This window comes from Neopelma chrysocephalum, unplaced genomic scaffold (genome assembly GCF_003984885.1).
Source record: "Neopelma chrysocephalum unplaced genomic scaffold, ASM398488v2 Primary Assembly neopelma1_299, whole genome shotgun sequence".
NCBI lineage: Eukaryota > Metazoa > Chordata > Aves > Passeriformes > Pipridae > Neopelma > Neopelma chrysocephalum.
Genome location: NW_020897961.1, coordinates 1067754 through 1079922, shown reverse-complemented (window position 1 = coordinate 1079922; position 12169 = coordinate 1067754). Strand labels below are relative to the sequence as shown.

Here is a 12169-nt window from a genome sequence, read left to right as displayed (position 1 = left end):
CTTCAAAGAAGTGCATTGTAATTCTTCTCAAAATGCTGCACAGATAATACTCCTGACAACACATGTGCCCTCACACCCATTTTATGGATGGAGAAAATGAAGCTCATAGAAGTGGAGATTCCTCTTCCCAGACCCAGAGCTCTATCAGCAGAAAATCAGGAATCCAGCTATTAATACCACACTGTAATCACCATGTGATGTGCCTTTGTTTGAAGGTAACAACCACAGTCAAATCCACAGCAGCTGAGCTCAGTGGGTGTTGGAGAACACCCATTTTATACAGCAGTCATCATGTAAGACAAGATGTTTCAGAAAGAGCTGTCCCAGTGGCACCAGCACAGAGAAAGGCTGCCTTGGGCCAGATCAAAGGCTCAGCTTGCTCAGCATCCTCTTTCCAACGGTGGCCATAAATGGGTGTCCAAAGGAAGAGAACAAAAATAGGCTAAGTAAATATAATACTCCTGTCTCTCTCTATTTATATACCTGCATTTTTCCCCTCCTTGCTTCCACCTCCAGTCACTTCCAGCTCACTGAGTTCCCAGTGGGGTTCCTGCCTGCTCAGTGGCAATCCATTGATTTCTTTTCCACTAATTTGTCCACTTTCCCAGAAGCAATGTAAACTTTGAGCATCCCCAATTTCCTTGGCAACCGGTTGCACTGGTCAACACCTTCCTAAAGAACCACCTACATCTGCTCTCCTTCAACCTGGCTTTGAGAAAGTTTACCAACTTCCTTTGATGTCTCCAAGTGCTTGTGTCAGAAGGCAATGAACAATTCCCATCCTCCCTGTGTCCTGCCTGATTTCACAGACCTCTGTCACATCTCCTCTACCTATTCACACAGCTGAAGGGTTCTAGTTTGTTTAGTTCTTCCTCACACAGAGGCAGTTTGACACCTCTGAACAGCCTTGCAGCTCTTTGCTGAGCACTTGATGTCTGCAAGTCTTTGGAGAGGGGATGAGGAGAGCAGCACGTGTCCAGGACAGGGTCAAATCAGGAATTTCTGTTCCATCATAGCAATGTTCCTTGTTCCACTCTTAGTACATTCCCTAATTTTAGTAGGTTAGTCTTTTTTACCACTACTGAGCAACGTACTGATGTTTTGAAGGAAATATCGATAAAACCCCAAGATCTCTTTCTTGCACAGAAATTGAGTTAGAACCTCCCTAATTTCATTCTTGCATGGAAATCAGCTTAGAGTCCATCATTGCATTAGGATTGTTTGGGGAAGGGTCACTAGAGTCCCTAAATGCAGCACAAGGTACATGTGCTTTGGCACAGGCTTGATACTAGGGGGAACTTAGACACCTGTAATTCCACTCGGAATCCCTTCTCCAAGCCATGCTCTATCCATGTACCTACCCTACACTGTAATAAAACAGTATTTTAACATGCCTGGTGCTGCTTCATACAAGCAGTGTCTTCAAATTTGCTAAAAGCACCCATAAATATTTGATAGAGCAGGCAATGCTGCTCTCACGTCTGATTGCAAACAAGAATGTTTTTTCTCCCAAACAAATCCAATAACTTGATTATCTTATCTGGTCTGTTCTTATTTTTTCTGCTTTACAGTTCTCAAATATTTGCTGTTGTAAGTCTTCAAAGCTTTAATTTGCTTAAAATGATTCACAAGCACCTTGTTAATCTTTTATCAGTTTTATTACAAACTGTAAACAAAACCCAGTTCTTAAATAATTAAAGAGCAGAACTAGCCCTCAGGCAAATGAAGTCCAGGAGGGGAAAATAAAAAATTTAAAAATCAGAGTAAGCCCATAGATTTATTTTTTTTTTAATTCCCATCTACAGAATTGGTGAATCTAGCTTCAAAACAGAGAGCAAGTCTAAAAGAACAGATTGTGTGTGACATCCCCCCAGCCAGTTTCTCTCATCTACTGTGTCCTGAATAATAATCTATCAAGTACCTACATGTTACTGGTTACAGTGTGATCATACCACAGGCCTACAAGTCAGAAGCTGGGCCCCAAAGAGCGTTTCAAAGGAATTCCTCTGCATTTCTGTGTGCCCAGCAATGCCTGAGCCTGTGCTTTCTCCTCAGCCCCAGAAGGGTCCCTCCCACCCAGCAGGTCTCACCACGGCTCATCGCCCAAGACAAGGGCTTTGCACACCCCAGAACCTCCTCCTGCCACCCCAGGGCAGAGCTCACTGCCCACACCACCCCAGCCTGAGGCAAACCCCAGTGCCTGCCAGCTCTTGGGGAAAGCACACCCTGCTTGGCCAATCCCCCCAGAAAGGAGGGCACCGAGATGATCAGAGGGATGGAGCAGCTCTGCTGTGAGGAAAGGCTGAGAGAATTGGAATTGCTCGGCTTGGAGAAGAGAAGACTTTGGGGTGACCTAATTGCAGCCTTCCAGTAGCTGAAGGAGCCGACAGGAAAGATGGAGAGAGACTATTTCCAAGGTCATGTAGTGCCAGGACATTGGGGAATGGCTTCACACTGACAGAGTAGGGTTAGATGGGATATTGGGATAAAATCCTTCGCAGTGAGGGTGGGGAGGCCCTGGCACAGGTTGCCCAGAGAAGCTGTGGCTGCCCCATCCCTGGAAGTGTCCAAGGCCAGGTTGGACAGGACTTGGAGCAACCTGGGCTAGTGGAAGGTGTCCCTGCCCAGGGCAGGGGGTGGAACGGGATGAGTTTTAAGGTCCCTTCCAACCCAACCCATTCTATGATTCTGTCAAACCACAAAGAAAACACTTTTTCAGATGTCTCCAATATGGCCAGGATTGCTACAACCAGTAGCAGCCTCACTGCACCCTGGAGCAGAGTTCAGCAAGGTCCAGCCCAGCGGTGTGTGGGCAGATGCCAAAGGGGAGCTGGAGTCCTGAAACAGAGGTGGCTTGGGAAATTTAGAACAGGGATGCTGAAATGGAGGCAGAGGACTGACTGCTTGGAGGCCTGACTGGCCAGTGGGGAGGCCAGGGCAGGACCTTGGTGTCAAATGAGGGCCCCCCGGGAGGAGTCCTCGTATAGAAGACACACAAATGGTGATGACAAGTGCTGAGTCTGGTCACCAGTAAAAAGGGTACTGCTACATCCACATCCTGCTACAAAACTCACCTCTAATTATTCAGATTGAGAACTGTTATTTAATGTAATTATCACTGCTATTACAACCTACTCTACCATCTACCAGCTCTTCAATCCAGCTGTGCTGAAGAACAGTGTTCACTGATACCAATGGCTGTACAGTCATTTTAGAAATTTTGATACAAAGCTTCCAGCTTTCTAATGTATTGAGAACTGTATTTTCTAATGTATTCAAATTGTATTTCCTTCTTGTTACAGAAAAGACCACTTCTAATGAAGCTCTCCAAAGCATTGCAATCCGAAGAAAACCTAAGGAACTATGAAAGCAAGACTGAGCAAATTCTAATTATCTTTTGAAGGCTACACTGCCGTGCACACAAAAATGGATTTAAATGCATTACAGACCTAAAAACGTGTAATGGATGCATTGCTAGCCTATTACATGCAGTTCATTGTGCAAAGGTTTTTGGTTGTATGTTTTGTGCAGTGGGCTGTAAAAGTTGCTTAACAGAAGAAAATACATTTGATTAAAAATTTACATCAGAAGAATGTAACAGGGCTTTTTTTTCTCTTTGCTATTTTATCTGCCACTGACTATTCCCATTGGTATTCAGTTCTTCTTAGTCTCACATGCAAAAAACAAGAACTAACAATGGAAAAGTTTCAGGTCTAGATCCCAAACTGTACTAAGACAAAGCTGTCCAAAAAATGGCTCCAGTTGAAAAAAAACAACACCTATTCCCACTTATAAGTGGGAGGATCATGAAGTGACACTGAGATGTTTAAATAGTTCTGCTCCAGTGACTCCCTTTGTGAGAAAAATCACGGGGAAAGCGGGTGGTGCTTGGACTTCCTAATGTTGCAAGTCCCACAGGGCTCCCAAATCCTGTCCAGGCAGGAGCAGCCCTTGAGTCATCCTGTCACACAGGATGCAACAACTGCCCCGGATTCAAGGAAGAAAAAGGTCTTTAAATCTCTACCATATTCCCAGCAAAGCCTAGCAAACTTAAAGGCCCTTAGTGACAACCATTTAGAGCGAAAAGCAAACTGCAAATGTTCAGTTTGCAACACTGAAAGAAATCAGGAAGATTTAACGGCTTAGTTAAATGCCCCTATCCAAAACCACACAAGAGCTCTCCCAAGAACTGGTCTGAGTCCAAACAATTGGCAGAATTGGAGCAAGATCAGTTTAAATCAAGATAAATAAGTAAACATTACAAAGCCCAGCGATCTCCAGTGTTCTTTCTGCTCTAAATGCTCAGCACTCTGAGCTAACTTCATGACCGTAAGGCCAGGTGGAGAATATAACAAACAGAGCCTGCCTGCCAATTCCACGGCCCATCCACCGCTTTCAATTGAACAGAAAGTGCAGCCAAAAGGAGGGGGAGCAGGCCTGAGCAGGGACCTGCACATGGCTCACAGTGCAGCATGTTATTCCTCGTGGGAGGTCTGGCTGCACTTCACTCAGCCCTGGGAGCAGATGAAAGCCGAGGGGCAGCCTGGCCCTGAGCACACGTGGGGAGCCCACCTCCCATCCCTCTGGGGCTGGACACTGCACAGGGGTGGATGGCATTTCTTCCTCTGGCTTTCAGCCCTGCCTGCCTTCTCTGGGCTCACCAGGCCAGGGAGACACAAGCCCACGTTCAGTGCTGGTGCTCCAGCCCAACCCGGCCTCTGAGGCTGGAAGAAGGGAAAAATGTCCTCAGACTCCCTTGCCAGCCTCAAGCAAAGCACACCAGCTGTGCAGGCTGCACCCACCACCAGCAACCACTTACCGTCCTCTGACCTCTTTGTGTTGGCAGAAAGGCCAGATAACATCAAAATGCAATAATAAAAGGCCAGAACACGAAGCAAGGCAGGTCTCTGTGACGGGGCTTAATGGCAGTCACAGGGTCACTCAGCCAAACCAGGCGGGATAAGAGCTGAGTCCAAGTGAGCACAGGCTCCTGAAGCACAAGGGCACATTAGAGGTTGGGATAAAATCCTTCCCTGGGAAGGTGGGGAGGCCCTGGCAGAGGCTGCCCAGAGAAGCTGTGGCTGCCCCATCCCTGGAAGAGTCCAAGGCCAGTTTGGATGGGGCTTGGAGCAACCTGGGCTAGTGGAAGTGTCTCTGCCCGTGGCAGGGGGTGGAATGGGATGATCTTTAGGGTCCCTCCCAACCCAAACCATTCCACCATTTTATGATTTATAATAACCCATATTTACAAGTCAATTAAATTCCTACATCTATTTTCCTTCGTTAGGTCCAATCTCTGTTCACAAGCACATAAAACGACGAATTTCATTCATTTCCCTAAAATGCTGGCAGTCACAGTTGCAACACAACTAAAAAAAATGCGAACTTCTAATATTCATAGGCAGGAAAGAAAAAAATTTCAGCAGCTAAAAATGATAAAAATAGTGAACCAGGTGTCTTTGCTGAGTAATTCAGGAAGACACAACCCTTTGCTGATCATCCCCACCGGTTTAAGGAGCAACATCTGATTTCACACCTGCAAAAATCCATCTACAAAGCAACGAGGAAAACATGTAGCAAAGATAAATAAATAAAATTAGCACAGTTATCTCCAGTGAACACTTTTGGAGCAAAACCAGGTGGGTTCCCACCTCCCAGGCACCAGCAAGGAGGGGTTTCAGTGCCACTGGAACAGGGAGCGGTTCTAGGAGCAGGCTGGTTAAATCCCTGCTGCTCCTCAGATGCTTCTGGGCATAGGTCTGACCCAGAAAGCCACCGACTCAAGCAGCTATCTCTGACTCCACCCAGCCGTGGGTACAGATTTCTGGAAGAGTTCATCATTCCAGGGAAAATGAATGTTTCGGTGAGCTCAGGTCACCAGACTGATTTATCACCTTGGCTATCAGGCTCTTTAGAGCCACTGCATTATGCAAACACTGTGCACATTTCAGTATCTGGCCTCAAAACCACAGACTCCTGAAAATGTGTTCCCCACCCCAGCAAGGGGAGGAAGTGGTCTCGGATGAAAAACCTCGTTGCAGGGAGCGGGAGGGAGAAGAGGTTGTGCCACACAGGAGATAAACAACCAAACCTTTGTCAAATTACTGTTGAAAGGGACACGACAAATAACGAGCAGAGTCGGGGACGAAAAAAACCCACCTAATTTCTCTAAAAATACAGCCAACTCATGAATCTCCAGCTGCAGAGCAGCCCTTTCAAGATGCAGCTCTCAGTGCTTGTGGAGAAAGACGCTTCCTGCCTGGATCCCCCCGGAAGAGCAGCACGGTCTAATGGAAGTCACATTTGATGTGCTCTGTGCTGCTCAATGCAGAGTGGTTGAATTACCGGGTGCAGACCTCATCATACTCTTAAAAAGTAATTTGGAATCAGGGCTTTGATTTAGATTGGCTTTATCCTTTACTTTCAAAGTACAACTGGTAATAATGTAGTCTGTGAGTTTAACATTTGAAACAGGGGTTCCATTTACCTCTTTGTACTTACCGGAGGAAAATGACTGTAATTGAAATCTTTCTGCTGGAAATGAAGCCCTTCTAACATTTAAAGTGGTTGCTTATCCTTCAGGCTTTTTATTTTAGCTGTCAAAACTGTAAACTGCCTTTCAGAGCAGTGAGAGTCTTATAGGAGAGGATGAAATGAATGCACCCTGGATCTAGGTACTGGGTGTTTTAATCTAATTTTCTAGCTAGAAATACAGCACTTCTCTCCCTTGGGAACTGCTGGGAACAGGAAAATTAAGCTTCACTTCAGCAATATCTATCAATGAACCTCAAACAAGGGACAGGGCTTTTCAAGGACAATGCAAAACCTTTCAAGTCCTCCAGCTTCACCCATCAGCTCCCTCCCACCCAGGCAAGCAACACGTGAAGCCAGACTGCCCACTCACACTGCCTCTCTCCACACATCTCCCACACTTTTAGAATTTCATAGATTTTCCAAGAGTTTGCCTTTTTTCTTTCCCCCTCAGATCAAACTGATTTCCTAGTGTCAGCACTATTATTTGCATGGAGCTTTTGAATTTTAATTCCAGTGTAAATGCACTCAGGCTGAATACGGGTATTGTGTGAAAGTGGCTCGTGGCCAAACGACCTTATATTAGATCTCTGAGAGGGTAAACATAAAAACTTTGGGGTTTATCCAGTAGGCTCCCTTTTAGTTTGTGTTTCAGAATGTTAGCAATTAACATGACAGCAGACTCAAAGACGAAATTGTGTGGATTTCTACTTTAGTTAGTTTTATTATCTGATTATTTTAATCACAATTAAAAATACATTGCTGTGAAAGGGTTTATAGTGCTTGTTTACACAACTTAAAAAAACTGTTTGGACGACTTGAGCAAACTAACACAGCAAAGTACATCGATACAGCCAATGCCTCTCTCTTCTGTTTCCAGTTCCAACATGTCTTTAGGATAAAAGGTGAGCATCCAGATAGTTGAAGATCATTTTGCAGGCTTTGTGTTGCAGCTGCAGATGCATGACCACTGCCCACCAGCACAAACCAGGCTCTGCACAAGCAGGCAGATAACCTAAACTAACTGGTTAAGAGATGTCAAGGTGCCAGGTGAACCCGATGAAGCTCCCAGAAGACCCCTGAGGGTTGAATCTCTGAAGCTCAGGCAAGTTCCATCAGCACACCTTGGTTCAGGTCTATCTGCAGAGGCTGCAGATAATCCAAACAGGATGAGCAGCGTTCAAACCCAATCAATAAACAGTTTATGGCAGGAAAGTGTAGTGATGCCAAGAGAATAAAACAGGTTGACAATCTATATGGGAAGGAATATTTTACAATATATAAGCTGCCTGCAGAGTTACCTCTGACATGTATATAAATATATATGCTTTATCACAGAGGGGCCTTCAGTCGTCAACATCTTCCGAAGTAAATCAAAAGAAAAAAAAAAGAGAAAATATTTGTAATGGCCAGAGGCAAGGACATCAACTTCAGCAAAGCCAGCCAGCTAATAAAAATGTCAATGAACTTCTTTACAAGAGAATTAGGAGGGAGCAGTGCCATGTCAGCACTGCAGCACTCACAGGAAGAGCAGCTCCAGTTCTGATTAACCAAGATACTGCACTGACGGCAGGGCAGAGACCCAACCTTTCCCTAACCTAAAATGACCTCCCTTAAACAGAGATTATGTAACACTTCCACATGAGGAGAGTAAACTTAAATTAATTTAATTTTCACAGGCTGCTGCCAGGAGAGACATCACTGTCCTTTCTACTCACGCTCACCCAGGTATTCCCAGGTACACCCTGTTGTACACTTGTGGTGAGCTGGGACACATCTGACCTGCCTGAAAACAAAGCCAGCCCAAAAAAGGAGTAAAACCCCTTCAGTTCGGGTTGGGTCACTTCCCCAGGTGGCTGCACAAACACTACTGCTGACAACTGGGAGTGGGAGCACTCATTCCTGCAGCAGCCCACACTTGTGTCAGCTGAAGAGGAGAAACTGCATCTCCAAGTGAGATTCTAAATCCACTTAGACAAACTGCCGTAAAAAGCTGGTTTGAGAATTTCAAAGGTTCTTCAGCTTAGCTCACATAAACCCAATTTCTAAAACCTTGACAACACAGAGGAGTTGCAAAAGAATTTGACCTAATTTTTTAAGCCACTGTGGTTACACTATCACAGAAACACTTGTTTCACGGAGTGTGTGCCCAGAGAGTCCCGCCAGCGAACTGCACCAGTTTAATACATTCAGTGCCAATTCACACCCAAGCCATACTAGTACAACTTTCACAGACAGACAAGACTTGAAGCTAATGCAGAACAAGCCCCAGCCACAATAAGAATGTTGACACAAAATCCTGTGTTCAGTGAGGGGGACAGCCCCACCTCATAGCCAAGACCAAAATTTCTCCTGAGCCTCCCATTAAGAAACCCCCACTTCAACCCAAATGGATAACAGCCTCTTATCACACAGGAAATCCAATAAAAGACCAGGCATGCACTTCAGTTTTTGTCTTCCTAAGTGTGTGCATTATGGTTTGGGGATTTTCCCCCCACCCCAACAGATGAACAGACTTGGCAACTTCCCTGGTGAATCGGAAGAAAGTCTTGTAAAGGCACAAGTAACTCTAAGAATACAGATTAAATGAGTTTCCTGGATTTCATCCATGATCAAATTTCCCAGGTTGTAGATCTCAAAAATATCTGTCTCTGACAAAGCTGGTATGACAGGTTATGTAACACACACAGAGAATCACCCAGTGACAGCAAAGCAGGAACATTATCTGCTCTGTTCAGGGACTCGAGGGCTTTCTGAATGAACTGCAAGGGCTATGAAAAAGAAAAAAAAAAACTGAATCACAAAATGTAAAAGAAATCCCATGAGTTTTAAATAGCCAGCTTCACCCACTGGCAAATAACTACCGATTTCCTCAGGTTTTTATTTCCAGGAACTTCCATATGGTAAATATGCTGAGGTGATTTGTTTTGATATAGATATTTATAGAGAAACATCAAGGAGATAATATATAAATGCCTAATAATGTGGGTTTTGCAGCCTTTTTGAGACTGCCCAAACCAAACAAAAATGGAAGTTACATCTGAGACTGTTAAATATGCTATTTGCAGCCTGGGATAAATGATAGGACAATCCTGTTAAATGAAATATAAATGCTTCTTGTTAAATGAAATATATATGCTTTCACTGAGTGCAGTATAACTTCAGGCACAAAGACAAGAAATAAATCAGTGTGGGACTATTTGCCAGAATAGAAAATTGCAGTCTAACAGCACATGCATGGCTTTCCTCTCGGTTTTAAGAACAGCAAGTTGCAAACTGCTCGAGGATGTTTAGGGAACAGATAGTGAGGCTGCTTAGTATTTTCACAAAAAAAAAAAAAAAAGTTGTCTAGCTCTTTTCCCTATTTTGCTGGATTAAAGAAAACAGCAAAGCTACATCCACATACCGACGGTGTCTCAGCACTATTGACAACCAGACCAGCCTCTAACCCGGGGCAGGAAACCCTCCAGGGAGATCTCCAGTGAAAATGCATCATTGTTAAGCTGCAGGTACCCGCTGCAATCTTGGTCCGTCCTCTCCCCATCCCCGTCGCTCCGTTTCCCCCAGGCATCTGGGTACCGAGGGGCAGGCGACGTAAAGTGGGAGCTGAGTGTCAAAGGAAAACCCCACGGAAAGCACTCAGTTCTGTGCAATAGGAAATACAGTAAACTCCGCAGTAAACCCCCCAGCAAAGAGCCTTGGAATACATCTCGCTACAACTTCTTTCTTCCCGCAATAATTATGGACAATTAAACACTTGGTTGCTAAAGAAGAAGAGAAGAACTGACCTCCCTGCAGAAGCAGGTCACATCTCATAACGGGAACCAGAAACCCTCCCTTTCAAGCTCCACATGAGGAAAACAAACGCATCTCTACCACTTCTACTATTTTATTTTTTTTTTCCTGACGCAGCACTGGAGGAATGAGACCCGAGCCTCTCTCCTCCACCCGCACCGTGCTGAAGTTGCTGCCACATTCCCAGCCCGTGCCCTGCGCTGCTCCGGCTCTCGCCGCAGCCTCATCCCTGGAAAACCAACCCGCGGGGAAACTTCCCCGCTGCTGCCCAGGGAAGGGTCGCTGGGGAAGGGCTGCAGGACCGAGTGTCCCTGCAGGACTTACCTTCTCTGCATGCTTGAACTTGACGTAGAACCAACTTGACTTGATCATTGTCTCACCTCCTGCCCTCGTTAAAAACCAGAAAGCAACCCAAACCTATCCTGCCGACGGCGAGCAGCGCGCCGGCACCCTTCCCGTCGGAGCGGGCGCTTTTCCAAGGGGAGCGCAGGATTTAGGTGAGAGGAAGAAGAGGAGAAAACCTCTCGCTGTGCCCGGCGCTGCCGTGTCCCCTCCTGCCCTCCCGCCGCCCAGCGCGGTCTCTCCCCGCTCGGGAGCTGCCGAGCTCAGCCCCGCTCAGCCCCGCTCGCTGGCAGCTTGGCTGCCTGACAGCAGCATTCCTCAAATGGACTTCAGCTGCGTTCATCACAAATGGCACATGTCAGTAAAGCCAGGAGGCTGGCTCCGGAGCTGGCAGCCTCCCAGGACCATGACCTCCCCCAGTGGGATGAATAATGAATTCCAGCACTTCCCTCCAGACACGGATTAACACCTGGCTAAACATTATTCTGACAATGAGCTGGTCCCTTCCGAGGACCCTGCACGGCCGCGTTAACCCCTCGCTCGCCCACCAGGCAGGGTAGCGATGCTTTGGAGGCTGTCCCGCAATACCCTCCCCCATCGAAAGAAAGATTACAGGACTATATATAGTTTAGAAACAATAAAGCCTCTTAAGCATAAAGCAAATGTCTCCTTTCCGATTCTGCAGCTGCAGTAACGCTGCCGTGGAACCGGAGCGAGTCCTCGGGAGCCAGGCTCTCTCCTGATACCCCCTGTTCAGCCCCCCCTCTATAGTCACACTTGGTGAGCTGTGATGCTGCCAGGCTCATGTTTTAAAATAATATGTGCAAGGACATCTGTAAGGAAAAAAAAAACAACAATCAAACCAAACCAACCACCACTACCCATATGAAACTAATGCATAATAAATCCCAGGAAGCCACTGGTCAGGATGTTTGTTCTTCTGCCTGTTCAGAAACACTGCCCAATTCCCTGACTCTGGTTTAAAGTGACACATTCATTTGGCTGCAAATCTCCCAGCTCCCTGCATGCCATGGAGCAGTGAATATCACATTACTAACTACAGGATGAATATAATCAGCCTCCTGTGCTTCCACTGTGCACAGCCAGGGCTGTACTAAAGCAGAGCTATCTAGCCCAGCATCCTGTGCCTCAACACCTCCTGATGCACAAGGAAACAATGTCAGAAATCTCACGTCCAAGGATGTGCCCTCAGGATCACATGTATTAAAACAGGACCTGAATTTGTCACACAGGTAGCTGAACCTCTTTATGCTTCCATAAGATGTTGAACAAGGTTCAGAATTTCACTACAGAAGCAAAAAGTCACTTCATTTTGCTGTTTTAACCAGCTGTTTGGTTATTTAAGTGGGAGTCTCATAGTACTCTACTCCAATAAAAGAGAATAATTTGCTTTGCATCATCTTCAGATCATGAATTTACGGATTTTTCTTGTCTCCCTTATATTACACCTTTTGGGGACCAGAGACTCACAGACTATTAA

General features: G+C 45.8%; 1 protein-coding gene across 5 annotated transcripts in view; it reads right to left on the bottom strand.

The window, feature by feature from the left end:
* The window catches only part of LOC113978231 (autism susceptibility gene 2 protein-like), a 397184-nt gene that overhangs the window by 137900 nt on the left and 247115 nt on the right, over positions 1-12169 (bottom strand). The window contains exon 3 of one of the 5 annotated variants that reach the window (XM_027705003.1): positions 7229-9302. The exons of the other annotated variants lie outside the window; for them this stretch is intronic. Coding sequence (XP_027560804.1) covers positions 9144-9302 — 159 coding nt within the window. The 3' untranslated portion in view covers positions 7229-9143. Of the gene's footprint in view, positions 1-7228; positions 9303-12169 lie in introns of those variants that run through there. 5 annotated transcript variants of the gene reach the window in all.